This window comes from Microtus oregoni, unplaced genomic scaffold, assembly GCF_018167655.1.
Source record: "Microtus oregoni isolate MIOR12 unplaced genomic scaffold, Mior012 000001F_ref0000356, whole genome shotgun sequence".
NCBI lineage: Eukaryota > Metazoa > Chordata > Mammalia > Rodentia > Cricetidae > Microtus > Microtus oregoni.
Window position 1 is genome coordinate 78,038,453 of NW_024543060.1, and position 16,932 is coordinate 78,055,384.

General features: G+C 36.4%; 1 protein-coding gene across 1 annotated transcript in view; it reads left to right on the forward strand.

The window, feature by feature from the left end:
• The first annotated feature begins 10,743 nt into the window (after window positions 1–10,743).
• The window catches only part of Lrriq1 (leucine rich repeats and IQ motif containing 1), a 129,603-nt gene continuing 123,414 nt past the window's right edge, over window positions 10,744–16,932 (forward strand). Inside the window, exons 1-3 of the mRNA XM_041673590.1 lie at window positions 10,744–10,751; window positions 12,691–12,835; window positions 15,786–15,897. Coding sequence (XP_041529524.1) covers window positions 12,695–12,835; window positions 15,786–15,897 — 253 coding nt within the window. The 5' untranslated portion in view covers window positions 10,744–10,751; window positions 12,691–12,694. The remainder of the gene's footprint in view (window positions 10,752–12,690; window positions 12,836–15,785; window positions 15,898–16,932) is intronic.

Below are 16,932 nucleotides of genomic sequence, written 5' to 3' on the forward strand. Positions count from 1 at the left end.
TTCTTTTCATAGGCTCCAGGTGTGTTCAAACAAACTTTAGGGTTCCTTGATGGATCAACTGGGTGCCTCTCTCCTCTTGTCTTCTCGATTAACTTGCTAAACATTGCAAGTTGTAGAAAGCTATTATCATCCAAGTTATTCTTGTTTAAAGAAAAAACATATTTCATAGGTGTGTGTGTGTGTGTGTGTGTGTGTGTGTGTGTGCGTATGAATGTGTAAGAGAGACATGGAGACAGAGAATGAGAGAATGTGAAATTAGCTCTTCCCTTCCTGGGTCTGTTCTGTCAAGTGATGGCGTGTGTAAGCATCATTTTTGGATTCTCTGGAGTCAGTATCTTGGTTTTACCAGTTCCCTCCTCAATCAAAATATGAAATTAAAACTTTGAAATTGTGCTAGCTAATTTTATGTTAATTTGTCACAAGCTAAAGTCTTCTGAGAGTAGGGAACTACAATTAAGAAAATAGGTTTCTCTATAAGATTGGTTTGTGGGGCATTTTCTTAATTAGTGATTGATGGGAGAGCCCTGTCCAACCTCTTGTGGGCGGGACCACTCCTGGGCTGATGATCCTGTTCTCTGTAAAACCAGGCTGAGAAAGCTAATAATAATAGGCATCCTTCCTTGGCCTCTGCCTCAGCTCCTGTTTCCAGGTTCCTGCACTTGTTTGAGTTGCTGTCCTGATACCCCTTGATGATAAACAGTGAATAGACATCCAAGCAAAATAAACCCTTTCTTCTCCAGCTTGCTTTTGGTCATGGTGTTTCACCACAGCAAAGGAAATACTAACTAAGAAGAACACATATATCAAATAAAATTATTTTTATGATTTATCAAATATTCTCTTGTGGTATTCAGAATCCAATGTTTGAGAATATAACACCCTCACATTCTCAGTGTATTACATTATGGAAAATTGAGAATAATACCACTGAAAGCAGAAGAGTGACTCCGAATGCCTCTTGCTTCTTCTCAAGCAGATCAGAAACGACCTAGCTCTTGAGAGAGGTCACCAAACTTATTTCAGAGAAAGACTAGACTACACCTGTAATGATTCACGGGCAGAAAATACCTTGGTGAGTTGGTGTCAAGGGGCACCAATGTCATATCATGCAATAGGACTTACATGAAAGGTTTATTGGGTGGTTGGGGTGGGCTACAGAGGCAGCCACTGAGTGAGGGCAGGAGGAAGAGAGAGTGGGAAGAGGAAGCCCTTGCTTTTTTATAAAGAGCTACAGTTCATATTCATAGGGAGAGTTCAGGACTCCTGGCAGCGTAAACAGTGTCACGTCTTGGCTGCTGACTTGCCCTGCTGTCATTGTTATGTTCCTGAAGGCAGATAGGTGTAATTGCGTGAATGTTAACAAAGCTAGAATCAAAGAAGATTACAAATAACAGCCTTAAAAATACCCAAACTGTTGTCATTAGATCAGACAGCTTTGTCCTCCAACTACACTTCTGAATACTGTCCTCAAAATTAGTTTTCCCTGGAATCTGACCACATTCATTGGACAACCACCTTTAATATATGGTCAGTAAACTTTGGGTAGGTAAATTGGCTAGACTTTCCTCTTGCCAGGTTTTTACTTTAGGGATCACAGCTAGAAACTTTTCAATGGACGAAGAAAAGATACTGCTTTTGAATATTGCAGTCTTAAGGGGACACATCAAATCTAAATTGCGGAGGAGACAGATGACGGATGACTGCTACTTCAAAACTTGATGATCATAACTTAAATAAGCATCTAAAAGTCACATGGTTTTCATAATTAACTTCTAATTTGATCCTATATAGAATCACTTATAAGAAAAAAGGAACAGACATAGCTCCTATTCTATGAGTGAGACGACAAATTCAGAGAATTAAACTATTTGCTTTTATTTACAGAAAAGTTAGCGTTCTAAAGGTGGATACATCTACCAGTGGTCTAATGATTTCTCATTGTTTTAAGATATCTTTGAATATTGAAAACTAAAATAGGTAGTGAGACCAGTGCTATAATTATCAAATGTATACAAATTAAAGTTAGCAACATATCTTTGTTAGTATACTAAAGATCATAATAATGGAAAAGGGGATTTTTATCTATTTTGTGCTCAACATTAATTCTTATTTAAAATAAATTTTTCCCTTGGTATATTGCTATAGTGAGGAAAGTGGATTTACAGTTCAGTTTAGCTTTTAATTCATTTTGGGGAAATCAAAGTGCCTATAAGTAACAGACTGTTCATTAAAATCTTTTTTTATAGACAGGGACCAGAGACACAGGTAGGCATCTGCAGATGGTCATCTTTCCCGCCGCTCTCCAATTGCAACCCCGAAGCTCATTCCCTGCTCTGCGGCAGAATAACTGTTGCAGCCTCTCCCCCACCGTGCCCCATCTCCAGTGCACAACATAGATCTTCCCCTCCAATTCCCTTTCTCCCTGCGCATCAGTAGCAAATGCTAATTATACGTAGCAACCGATCCCTCCATCGTGTAAGCTTTTGTGTGTTGTGTCACTGATAATTCTGAATTTAATGGAATGAACACTTCAGGGAAGGAGTTGAGGTCATGGTCATTTGCTAATCCATCACAGAAGCAGTACTGTGCTGGCTATTCAGCCACACGCTGGATAAATAGTCATCCTGTTTTAGCCACTGTAGACCACCGAAGCAGCACAATGAATAGACTTGAAGGGACAGGTAGTATAGCTGTTTCACAGAGACCCATGTAAGTGACAGTCAGGCTAGAGAATGGCCACCCAGACTTTCCGTGCCACACAAAAGGATGTCAGTATCCTCTTATCATGAAAGGACAAAATGACCACAATAAAATTCCTAATCTGGTTGATGGAATGTTGACTGTAACTTAAAATAAATTTGACTAAAAAAAAAAAAGATACATTTTGCCTGAGTATATGAAAATGACCTAAGTCCCACATGGTTTGAAATACTGTTCATATTTAGCTTAGCACTACTGATTGTCTTCAATTATTTATAATAGAAGATGATAGAGTGAGCAGATGATGAAATTTAGCCCTATTGGCACTTAACTTCTCTTCTGAATTACTAGTGGCGACTTCAGTTTGAGTGAGATTTCCACAGGGTGATGTGACAGAGTAAAGGAGTATTGTGTAAGGACTTGTTTCCTTTTTTTTTTTTTTCGAGCTAAGCTTCATTGATCACTGACTTTTATATACTCCCCAGATACAGTTACCCTTGGAAATGGGTAACTGTTGACTATAAGCTGACAACTAACGGAGGGGCTGAAGTGATGGCTCAGCCTTTAAAGAGCACTGGCTGTTCTTCCAGAGGACACAGGCTCTGTCTCCAGCATCCAGAAGGTCCAGAAGGTGGCTACCGTTCTCTGTATCTCCAGTTCCAATCACACATTCAGGAAAAACACTAATGCAAAAAAAAAAAAATAATGCGTATGAAATAAAAATAAAAAAATCTTTTTAAAAAGAGGAAAAAAATTAACAGATGGACTTTTCTTAGGTAAGATTCTTTGTTGAGTTTCTTTTCATGGAACAAAGAAGCATTTCTCTAGTTCCCCTCCATTAGTTGTCAACTTATAGACAGGAACTCCTTGATCAATTCTTTGTCCATCACAAAATAGTGCAACATTTGCCAAATGAGTGATAGAAGGCATTGAGGGATCACAAAGAAGCTTTAATAAAAAATTAAATTTTGATAGTTAAATTTTCCCTTTAGCTATTCAGGGTCATATGGAAGATAGTAGGACAAATGATACACACTCAAGGTTACGAGGGATTTATCAAAGTAGCAGAAGATAGACAGGGCCCTACCAACAAGGTGCTATTATGTCTGAAAAAGGAAAGAGAAAACTAATTTAAAATGAGGTAAATTAGTTGAAAACTGTTGGTAAAGAAAGGGAAAGGAATTACTGTAATCAGGATTTTACAAAGTGACTTGAACACGGGATTAGTGTGTTTTGTTCATATTTTACGGAACATAATGGATTTCTTTTCAGGGGATTTTTATAATGAGTTACAGTAGGATTCATAAAAATTGGCTGCCAACTCCATAATAATGCGGCATGGAGAAGAAAAGATGAAAATGATTCTTGTTCCACTTGAAGAGCTGCACTATTAAATTAAATATTGTGTGGGAAGCGTTGAGTCCAGCATTTGGCTCACCTTCAATTTCCAGCTAGTACAAAATATTATTGTCATCATGGAAAGGAGAATCACAAGTCTGTAGTCAGATGTCACAAGTGCTTTACTGTATGCAAAGTATACAAGCAGAAGGAGCAAAGATGACACATTTGATAAGCCTGCAGTTTACCGGTACTCAACATTTTCAACGACTCATTTCATAGTGGGATTTCCATTTGATTTTTCCTTTCCTATATTTTGTCTTGTTTGATATTAAGTAAGGAAAATGTTATACTTTATAGTATTGCCACCCATATATGTTGTTAGTAGAGTGATTCAATGTGGTTTATTGGGCAAGTAGGTAAGTTCTATATCTTTGCTACTGAATAGGGTCACCAGTCACAAATATCTACAAGCATTGCTTCTCTTTTGACAATTATATGTGTATGGAGAAAAATCACAGTCTATTTGCTCCTAAATTCTTGACACAGGGAACAACACACATTACAAAAATGGATTAAAATATTGTAAATATCTTATAAACGAAAGGTATTCAGTAATTAATGCTTTTGAAGTTGTGGTTTGCTACAGTTTGTTTTAACCGTGTTATGGGAACAAATTGTTAAATATATAGATACACACACACACACACATATCATGATCATTGTGATTATATTGAGCTCTATTATCTTTGATATCTTCAGATTTCTAAATAACCCACGGTTAGCACAGAAGTTCAGTTTTCTTCTTTTTTTCTCATTTCCTTTGTTGGGCGATATTTCCTGGGACTACCTATTTACGTTCTTTCTACACTGTGGTCTCACACTTCAGTCTTATTCCTTAGTAAGATGATGCACCATACTTCATGAACCTTAGAGAAATACTGCCACCTGCTGAAAAAAATCGTGTATGAAATTGTTTCCTTGGTGTCAAGAAAGAAAAACATACATATTCAAAGTTGTTTAAAAAGTTATTTCACTCCAATAACAGACAGAAATAAAATCAAATCCAATAAATGCATCAAATCTCAGGGATAAAGGTTCAAATACATACAAAGACTCAATTCTACTTTGTAATAATTGTCTATAAAATAAATTACATTTTCCATGCCAACTACTTATGAAGATTCTTATATAAAAAAAAACATCATTAATGAGGTGAAGATATTTTAAAATTACCATTTTGTTGTTCTTCAACGTCCTTTCTTCTCTGTGTATTGATAGCTTTGAAAAGATGACCACAGGTTTTACTAGAAATTCAACCAGATGTCAACCTTCTTTTCTTCTTTTATTTTCAGTTTTTCCTTTCTTTGAAAATAGATTCTTTTTTTACACAGTATATTTTGATGGTAGTTTTCACTCTCCCTCCTCCTCCCGGCCCCACCCCACCTCTCTTTCTCTCTGGGTCCAGTCCCTTTCTGTCTCTCATTAGAAAAGAACAGCCTTCTAAAAGATAGCAACCAAATGTGTCAAAATAAAATAAAATAAACTTTCATAATGAAGTTGGAAAAGACAACCCAACAAGAGGAAAAAGCAGAGGTCCTGGTATAGACCTATATAGTCTTTGTTCTTTCTGCTTTGGTCTCTATCAATTCATATGCTTTTCGCTTAGCTGATTTAGAGGCCCTTTTCTCCAAATGACCTACATCCCTTCTGGCTCTTACTCTCTTTCTATCTCCTCTTCCATGGGATCCAATGAACTCTTAGAAGAGAAATTTGATGGAGACATCCCATTTCGACTCTCTCTTGTTGTAGAATGTCTGGATGTGGGTCTCAGATGTCAACTTTCTAACTCTGCTGACTCTGGTCTATTTTGCTTGTTGTTTCTCTGTACTAATTGTCAGTATATTTCTTTGTCTCTAACTATCAGGAAGCTATCTTGAATGTCCTGGTTTGTTTTTTGTTGTTGTTGTTGTTGTTGCTGTTACTTTGCTTTTGAAGAATGGAAGGTTTAATGTTGAACTTTCACTTGTTTTTTGAAAGTAAGATTTTTTTTAATTTATTTATTTATTAAAGATTTCTGTCTCTTCCCCGCCACCGCCTCCCATTTCCCTCCCCTTCCCCCAATTAAGTCCCCCCCCCCCTCCTCAGCCCGAAAAGCAATCAGGGTTCCCTGTCCTGTGGGAAGTCCAAGGAACCCCCACCTCCATCCAGGTCTAGTAAGTTGAGCATCCAAACTGCCTAGGCTCCCACAAAGCCAGTGCATGCAGTAGGATCAGAAATCCATTGCCATTGTTCTTGAGTTCTCAGTAGTCCTCATTGTCCACTATGTTCAGAGAGTCCGGTTTTATCCCAGGCTTTTCCAGACCCAGGCCTGCTGGCCTTGGTGAGTTCCCAGTAGAACATCCCCATTGTCTCAGTGTGTGGGTGCACCCCTTGCAGTCCTGAGTTCCTCAGGAAAGTAAGAATTTTTGTTGTTTAGTTTCAGTATTAACATACTTCTATTCCCTTGATGGAGCTTTCCTTAATGTTTCTCTAATCTTTCACCTCTGCCTGGTTTTTCTTTTAGTCCCGCTCACTCAAATCACAGTTTTGATGTCTTTCTTCAACTTCTATTTGACTTGTGTCTCTATTTTCCCTATTCATCTGCCTCTTTTCACATGAAGTTCTCAGGTATTTAGCCTAGATAGAAACCTTCTGTACAATAGCATCCAAGTCTAGCATACTGTAAGTACTCAGCAGACATCTAATACTAAATCAATGAGTGGATGAACTGAACTTTTTACCTAGCCTATAAATTACTTTATTATAAAATATAAGGAAATAAACAAGTTTACAAACATTTCATTAAATATTTTTTAACCAGCAATGTATGAGTTTTCCACATCCTGGCCATCATGAGATGCCATTTGTGTCGTTGATCTTAGACACTCTGACAGGTAAAATACAGAATCTCAAAGTAGTTTTGACTAGTATTTCCCTGGTGGCTAAGGATGTTGGACATTTCTTTAAGTGTTTCTTGGCCATTTCATTTCCCTCTATTTAGAATTCTGTTTGGATTTGTACGTCATTTTTAATTCAGTTATTTATGTCTTGACAGTTTCTTGGGTTCTTTACATGTTTTTGGATATTATCTCTCTATCAGGAGTGTAGTTGGTAAAAGTCTTTTGCCATCCTATAGACTGCTAGGATTATATGACATTGAACATACGTTCAAATGTCAGAGTCCTTCGCCATGAAATGCTTCTCAGTTTCATGAGTCCCCATTTATTGTCAAACTTCAGGGCCTGTTCTAACAGTATTCTGTTCAGAAAATCTTTTCCTGTGCCAAGGAGTTCAAGGTTCTTTTCGACTTTTTCTTCTATCAGGTTTAGTATGTCTGATTTTAGTGTATCCTTGATCCGCTTGGAGTAGACTTTTATACAGGGTAATAAGTATGGGTTTACTTGAATTCTTTTAAATACATCATTCATCATTTTAAAGAAATATTATTCCTATTGGATAACAAGCTGATTTCTTTCATCTTCTCATTATTTTAATAAATAAGTGACTATTCATGTTCTCATAAGGGAATATATTGTAGTGGGCTGGTAGGTTTCCATAAATCACACTGGGAATGATTTTCAATGAAATAGTGTTAGCTATTCAATTTTTTTAAAAAAAAATTAGCCATTCAAGGTAAAAAGGTTATGGATAAGCTAAACCAGTATATCTTAACTAACATCCCTATTGCTCTGGCTCTGTAGTATAGCTACTGAAGTTTTGGTGACCCAAACTAGAAAATTATCTTTACTGCTACATCACAACTGCAATTTTGTTACTGTTATGAATGATAATCTAAATATTTTTGGAGCAGAGGTTTGCAAAAGTGGTTGCAACCCACAGGTTGCTGAGTTAAACTAGCATACTCAAAATGACGCTATTTTTTTCTAGGAAGATTTTTAAGCTAATGGTGTTTCTACTAAACAAAACATAGTTTAGAAGCAACAGAATATACCATTTCTAACCTACAGCTGTTTTATGTATTTGTTGTAGTTTGTATCTGTTTGTAGATAATGTTCTATTTTAATTAACACGAATTCTTAGAGCAATGATTTTCTTCTAAATTAATCATAAGAAAACATCTGATTGTAAGATCTCTATTTTGGGGCTGGAGAGGTTGTTGAGTGAATAAGAGATCTCATCTTGCAAAGAGCCCAGGTTCAGTTCCCAGCACCCACATGGAGGATCACAACTGTCACTTCAGTTCCAGGGCATTGGACGCCCTCTTCTACCCTCTTCAGACATCAGGCTTGTGCATAGTTCAAAGACACATGTGCAGTCCAAGCATCCATAAACATATAATGATAATAAACCCTTAACATTTCAAGTATCATCATCTTCAGAAAGGCTTTGTATATATTTTATATGAATTTTTTTGACAAATTAGTATGGGAGTTTTCAAATTCAGTACTTTCCTAAAATTATCTACTTAAAAGTAAGCTGAAATGTATTATTAAAGGAAGAAATGTTTTTGTAGAAATGTCAAGGGTTTGATAATTACAAAGTTAATATTAAAATGTTTTTAACACGTGAAACTCAATATGCTAACCCAAGTATTTTCAATAAATGTTGTAATAGTCTATAAGTTAGTAATTAGACAGGAATAAATGAATGCTGAGCACGGATTTTGATTAAAAAATACCTTAAATTTATTAATTCTTAAACCAGGAATTGCTATTATTTTTCTGCTAAAGTACTAATGTGGTTTTTCAGTACAAAATAGCTGCTACTCTCTCACTATCTTCTTAGTTATGTTGGTGTAAGTAAACTTCACTGTTACCGGGACTTACTGTCTGTTTGCTTTCTTTCAGAGACACAGGAAATGTTTGCTTTTGGATATCGCCTTGCAAATAACTTTGGCTGATGTATTTATACACTTCTTCTTAGAATATAATGGCTTGTTTGCAAACTTTAAAAAATTAAACCATTAATTATTAAAATAATAAATTTTATGAAAGCTCATGGTCGTCATTTTTAAAAGAAAACATTGTATTGAATAAATGCTGGATATTTTACAGTAAATTTTCTATGATATAGAATAATTTTTCAAATTTGCTACACCACACATACTTGCGATTAAAGATTAGTGATAATTCATTAATTGATAACTGATAATTCTTTCATTTTTGAAAAAAACTATTGTCACGGCAGCAAACTATTTATTGGTTCCTTCTCCACACTTCAGCCTCACAAATCACTTTTTAAATAGTTTTGTAGAAGAAACAATGTCTACACAGCTATCCCAGGAGATGATTCCTGACATCTCTACTTGAATAATTATAACAAATGCCATATCGTCGATAGTAAAGTTCCCAACTTATAAAAATAGCTACCTGCAAGGAAAAAAATGAATCCCTCCTACCGGTCCCAAAATGCAGTGACCTTGCTGAATTAGAATCAAAGTTGTTTGTCCTGTTTGGGCACCTGTAAAGAAAGGCTGCTCAGCCGGCTCTTGATAGGCTGTTGCTATGGTTGCGGTTTGTTGAGAGGCTGAGGGCGCTGGCTCCCAGGAAGCCCAGTTAGAGCTGGTGAGTGAAAAGGGTGCGTGGGAAAGGTCCGCTGTGGTCGCCGGGGTGCGCTCCGTCTGGTGGGCAGAGCACCTACCGGCCCTATCTGCAGGACGGGCTCGAGGACAGGGTGCGCGGGGGCTGCTCAGGACTTCAGCCCTTTCCTTTCAAGGTTTTCCTAGCTCTCTCCAAAGTTGAAATTCTTTTTGAGAAGTTAGAGAGACTGTCACACTCCTCTCGACCACACTCCACCTCAACTGGTAATTCTTTTCTTCCCATCTACCTTCCCCTTTCCTTATTACCCATATGTAATGATTTCGCTGTTGTTACTTTCCCCGGAACGTTTTCCTGTTCCAGACCGTGGAGGGCGGAGAGAGTCCCTTAATCTTTTTTTTTTTTTTTCATTTTAGGCAGGAAGAGAGCCCACGTGATTGATTATCAACTCGAGGTCGTCTTGGGTCATTTACTCACACTAGGATCTTAACTGAGGAATTCTTTTCTGACTAGGTGTAAATTTAAGTTCTCATTTCTCGGGCAACACAGCGAAACGTTTTGAAACCATTTATGGGGAAGAAAGATATGTGATGTCCATAGCTGAAGGACAGGCAAGAACATACTTTTATGTTTCCCTCTCTTAGCATTTTAGATACCAGTCCATTATGTGGAGAGCCGTGCATAGTAGTAACGTGTACGGTGGGGCAATATGTATAAGAAATACAGCGTGGGACACAATTCAGTAGGTGCCCAAGCCTGATTTAGGGCATTGGAAGAATGTTTATATTTTGAAGATCAGCTTCCTTGTGAGACACTATTCCTGGGGAGAGTTGAACAAATGCCCACTTGCCCCACATGGGAAACCTATGACAAACCAAAGGTGAGGTACCACCAAAATCCAACTCGAGGAACGTTTTAGCTTTATTGGGGTTACTGACAGGAATATGTTTAAGGGGGTATTTCAAAAATGACCTGAACGGCAGCTGGGTCACCAAAAACCCACTCCAGCATGACATAGCTCACAAACGCTGGAAGCATGAATCACACTGTAGAGTCTGAAGGAAGCTCAACCAAGTTGGACTCATGCTGCTGAGCTGGTTCTCTCTGCTTCTTCCAGGTGACTGATCTGAGCCTCTGCTAGGCAGCTTTACTTGTCCAGAGTGACTCCTCTCGGTAAGATGCCTGAGGAGGGAGGAGCCTAGTGACTATATTCTGGTACTGGACTCTCTGGAAGCCTTCCAGTATTTTACTTACTGAGTTTAGTGACCCTCCCTGCAGGGTGGAATATCTCCCTTCCCCTTAGAACATTCTGTCTTAGAACGTTTCCTTTCAGGATGGAATGTTTTACCTTCCTTTATATTCTGTGTCGTAAGGAACTTCCACGCATGATAGGCAGTTTTATGTTGGAGGAAACTGCCTTGCTGCAGGTCTTCTTCCAATAGTATGCAGTAAAAAGAATGTCCTGCCGGGCGGTGGTGGCGCACGCCTTTAATCCCAGCCCTTGGGAGGCAGAGGCAGGCCTATCTCTGTGAGTTCAAGACCAGTCTGGTCTACAAGAGCTAGTTTCAGGACAGGCTCCAAAACCACAGAGAAACCCTGTCTCAAAAAAAAAAAAAACCCGAAAAACAAAAACAAAACAAAACAAAAAAGAATGTCCTACAAAGACCTATGCAAATGTTTCATTTCATTTTCTTTAGTATATGGACTTTAAAGACAAAGATCCCAAGATCTGTTCAGTCAGTCGTAAATGAAACACACAATGAGGCTTTGATTGCATGCAATAGATTAACATTTAAATTAATCCAAGTTTAGTGAGAAAAAGAAGGAAAGGAGAAGAAAAGAAAGAACAAGAATGTCTAAGACCTTAAGGAACAGGAAATATTTGTAAGACTGTTGTAGGGGAGAAAATGAGAGCCAACCAGTTCATTTTCAAACCTTCAGCCGCTCCCGGGACTTCCAATAAAATGAAAAGCCCAAATAGCATGCAAACGTGTAATTCATTACAACCTAAACACATGTTCATGGACATGGGAATACTTAGAGCAAAACTAAAAATTGTTTCAGATTTTATCTTTAGTATATATGGTGTACTCATATTTTGATTTCTATGTTACTCTATTTTATTATTAAAACATGTTTATCAAAAGCAACAGATTAACTTTTTGATAGGTTATTTATGGCATAAAGTTTTCAATATTATTGGAAAAGGCGTTATACAGAGAGACTACTGGGGAAATGATTTTTGCTTGGAAGGCTCTTTAATAGTGAGAAGATCATTGACTTTGTGCTCAGCATCTCTGAGTCATGGCCCTGTCCCCATTATTCATTAGCATAATGGTTTTCGATGGTTAAGTAGCCTTTTAGGACATTAGTGTTCTCTTGTAAACAATGACTTCATAATCTTTAGCCTGTTAATTTCTCCCAATTCAGGGTTTATCCTCTAGTACTTGACCTACCACAGCCCTGAGCATCGGGGACATCATTACGGTGGTGGTGATGGAGTTGGGGCGGGGGGCTGATGAAGATATAAAGATATATTACTATCTAATCAATATCCATTTCAAGTATTAAGGATTTAAACAGTAAATTTTAGATTTTACGCTGTACATTATTTGTTACTGGGTGCCGCCTTAGCAAGAGCATGTGCCTGTGTGTAGTGCAGAAACACTAGAATTTGGACTCAATGAATTCAAGGTAGCTATAGATTGCTCTCAGAAATAGATTTGAGACTTTCCCTTCGGTGTTTTTAAATCTGTAGATAGCCAAACGGTTCAACATTTTTTTTTAATGAACTGTATTCTCAAAGACAAGATTACCTGGAAATTTCTTAATTGTGGATGATAAGCCTGTTAATCCCATGTGATTTTTCTTGAAGAAATGAAAGAATAGTAATAGTTTTGGCTATAGTGTGCTCAAATATTTTAAAAATTGAACGAATCAACAGGCAAGGCCACATTCCTTAAGATGTAGAGCTAGCCTGATATGGTGCCATACAAGTGGTTTTAAATTAAATGTCTACATGCATGTTGGATTGTGTGACAAATTACAAAACCCATATTTTTTTAGAGACATATTAGACTCTTTTCTTAAGTTCTATGTTTTCGTTGTTAAGAGTTATGGAGGACAATGATGACAGTGAGGCAAAGCTCAGAGAAGAAATAGAAGCTGAATTGGATAAAATCAGCATTTCTTCCTTGGAAAATGATGAGGTGGAAAATGATTCAGAATCAGAAACTGAGAGCGACAATAGTGATACTGTAAGTGTTTCACATTTTTGTCATTTTTATTAGTTATTGAGAATTTCATATTTTGATTTCATACAATGTGGTCATCCTTTTCTATAACTTTTCCTCCAACATCCACCTCCCTTCCCTTCAGACTCACCTATATGTCCTTTTATTTTAAACCCAAAATGGAAAATTGGCGCTGTCCCTATTCTCTTGGATGTGTACCCTTCCACTGGATACAGTGTGATCCACCAAACAAGGGCCATGCTCTTAGAGAAAATTACCTCTCCTTTCCTAGTAGCTATCAGTTCCCAGTAACTCCTTAGTTAGAGGTGAGACTTCAAACCACTTCTCTCCACGCTGGCATTCTGATTGGGTTGTGCTTGCACAGACCTTGTGCATACTGTCACAACTACTGGGAGCTCGTGTGCAACTTCACTGATGTGTCTGTAAAACACCACTTCATTGCAGTCATCCTCTGCCCCTGACTCTTGCATTCTGTCTGCTCTCATTTCTGCAAAGACCCCTGAACCTTTACTGGAGTATTATACAAGCCTTTTTTCTGTTCGTTTTTCATTATTTATAATTTATTTTTTGATATAATGCATTCTGATTATGAATTCCTTTCCCCCAATTCATCCAAAACCCTCTCCACTTTAACTCCTAGAAAATTCACTCCTTGTCTGTTTCTTCTTAGGAAACAAAGAGACATCTAAATAATAATTATAAAATTAAATAAGATAAAACCAAAAAAACCAAACAGAAAAAAGTGTCCAAAAAGTACATAAAATGTATGTACACATGCACACATCTTCATACACAGGCATTCCATGAAATCATAAACCACAGGAAAAGCAAAAGGACCCATAAGACTATAAAAGATATCTGGATAAAATAATTTTGAGGCAAATAAACTCTAAAGATGTCGTTGAGTATCCTTTGTGCTGGCCCTGTACCTGATGGGCATGGGCCTTCCCTTAAGAGTGATGTGTTTCCCCTACTGGGACAACATCAGAGAGAACTCATTTTTCATTTGAGAGTGGTTATTCATTAGAGATAAGTTTTGGATTAGGAAACTGGTTTTTTGTCTCAATGTTGGGAGCACATTTGGGTCAGGCCATGTGCATCTGTATGCTGCCAGTCTCTGTGTGCATTGGCCTTGTTTAATTGGTGTTATCCATACCCTCTGGCTTTTACAGTCTTTCCAACTTCTCTTCTGCAGTGTTCCCTGTTCTCTTGGTGGAGGGCTTTAATTGAGACATCCCGTTTATGACTGCGTGTTCCAAGATATCTCACTATCCACATATTTTTTGGCTGTTCCTCTCTATATTTTTTCTCATTGACTGCAGGAGGAAGTCTCTCTGATGGAGGCTCCGAAAAGCACTGACCTATGTATATATCTAGCAAATCTTGCAAGCAGGTCATCATCATATATCAAATAGTTTGTATCTAGGCTCACATTTGCTTTTCTCCTTTATCTGCAGAGAACATTATAGTAAAACAGACATTATTAGTTCATAGATGTGGAGGTTGTAGACAGGCATCATTTTGAATTCTCCATATCCAGTGAGTTATGTAGGTTTTTTCTTTAGTCTTGTTATCCATGGCTTTGCTTATAATAGGCCAATGTTCTACCATTGTGCTATACTTTTAGATCTGCTTTTCTCATTATTTAAGATTCTTCTTCTCTTAGATATTAGTTTTAAAATAAATTTAACATATCCTCTCTTTTATAGCTAATTTAAGTGAGAAAAATGCTAGAATATTATATACCTAAAACAATTTTTTAAAATTTTGTTTGCTTCATACACAAAGGCAGAATAAACCTTTCAGGTGACATTCTGGCTTCAGATACCATAAAATTATTTGTAGAATTTAAATATTATTACAAGGAAATAAATTGTAATATTAACTCCAGATGAAAGAATCAAGGATTTAAAATTATCTTTTACAGAATGTACAATGATAAATACTGGTGTTATTTGTGTTCAAAACACTTCGTCATCAGGCAGAAGCAATCACAAAGGATTGAATAAAGGACAGAAAACATAGGAGGAGAGTGGATACTTTTTTTCAAGACTAGTTTAGTATTATGTCATCCATTTTAGTGTGTGTTTCTGTAGCTGAAAGAGGAAAGTAAAGTGCATGAACTTGTTCTTAATTGTTAAAACTAACAATGCATTTCATTGGTTATAACAAAGGCAAAATGCTTTTTGTTTAACTCTTGAAAACCCAATATGAGAGAAAGCTTTGTTGGGCCCCATAATATTAAGCATGTGATTTTCTGTATCCAGATATCTATATAGATCCAATCACTCAGTCACACTGTGGTTTATCTTCCTTAAGGAAGGTTTTCTACTAATGTAGAGATTTATTGATAGTTTTGGGGTTGTTATTAAAATATATTTAAATGTATGGAATATTTTTATGAGTATATTTTGTATTATACTTTCTAACTGGTATTTACATAGGAATGAACTTAATTTGTAGGATAATATTATCAATCTATTTGGGTATTTAGAAAATTTGAAAATTTATTTACATAAGTATTTTGATAGATGTTCTATCAAAATTACATAAATTCAACTGTATTTGATAATTGCATATTAAGCAATTACATAATGCACTAGGTAATATTATATTTTTTAAAATATTTTAAAGTTTTATTTATATTTCATAATAAATATTTGTGATATATCAATGAAATATCAAGAACTGATATTGGAAACATAATACCTCTAATTTAAAAAAATGACTTGATAACCTTCTTCACTTGGCTTATAATTTTCTAGGAACACATACTGCCTGGAAATTGAAAGGAAAATTAAAGCAAATATGTTTGCCTGAAATAGACCCATTATATAGAGGCACTTTTACCTATTTTCATAGTTGACTAAAGTTTTTGATGTGATATGAATGATGTGATATTTGACATATATTTTTGGTAATCTTTTTTATTCTTTTGTTACTCAAATTTCAGGATTTAGTTGAATTGCCAGAGTCAGTTCTTCACTGTATCAATGTCATAAAGAACAAGAGTAAAACTGCAGAGACTCTCTTTCTTCAGGACTTAGAAGACACTGATGTCTTCAGTGAGTACACAGAACATATACATCCAGGCGAGTTGTTCTTTTGAAGAACCATCTTTGAGAACCAGCTATTACAATCAGTAGCACCATTCTTGCTAAGACTGAAAGGATAGGCTGTAGGATGAAAACCCAAGGTTAACTCTGCCCATTACAGAACTGCACTGCTGCAGAAATTGTTGCTCGCTAGGATTAGGAAGTGCAGAGTCAATGCTAGTACACCAGTTTGTTCTTGTAGAGTCTTATCCTGAAGCTCTTATCACAATCTTGGTCAATAAATGGAAACTGAGCCTGCTTGTCTTTATACATGGCAGTTTTATGAAGACAGAAAATGATTTGAATCATGCACAGAAAGTTAATGATAAAATAATATGGTTAATGGTATTATTTTCTTTCCAATTATTACATTTTAATGCATACCAGCAAGATTGTGAGTAAATATCAAGGAAGAAAAATATATTTGGTAAAGTAAATGGGAATAGTTCTCTGTAAGGGTGGTTTGCTATTAAAAAACACTGACAAAATTTAATACATTAATTGAATAAAGAAATCAGGTGTAATTACATTTGAAGCTATAATTAGAAAAAATAAAATTCAATTAAATCCCATAAAATAAAATTAATATCATTCATCATGGTAATTTTAAATTTTTAAATTAGCATGTGTAGTAAAATGTTTTCTATTGCTAGTTTGCAGCAAATAGCATTGAGCCTTGATATATTCCTGATCAATGTGTCATTGTATATAATGTATGTATGCAATTTCCTTTGAAATAAAACACTCCATTTTGGAGGAAGCTCCTCAGTACTCAAGGATGTGAAATATTCCATCCTGTGGGAAGTTCAAAAAGACTCAAAATATCTAAAAAGGGGCTTCCTAGGACTCAGAAACTGACCATCTGCAAAGCTTCGAAAATTTCTGAAACACACTATGTCCCTTATTCCTTAAACTTACATAAACTCAAAACTGCTTAGAGACATCCTAAGGTGAACCTTCCTGCCTAGTAAAGTCTCTGTCTAGTGTAACTGCCCAGAAAAGGCT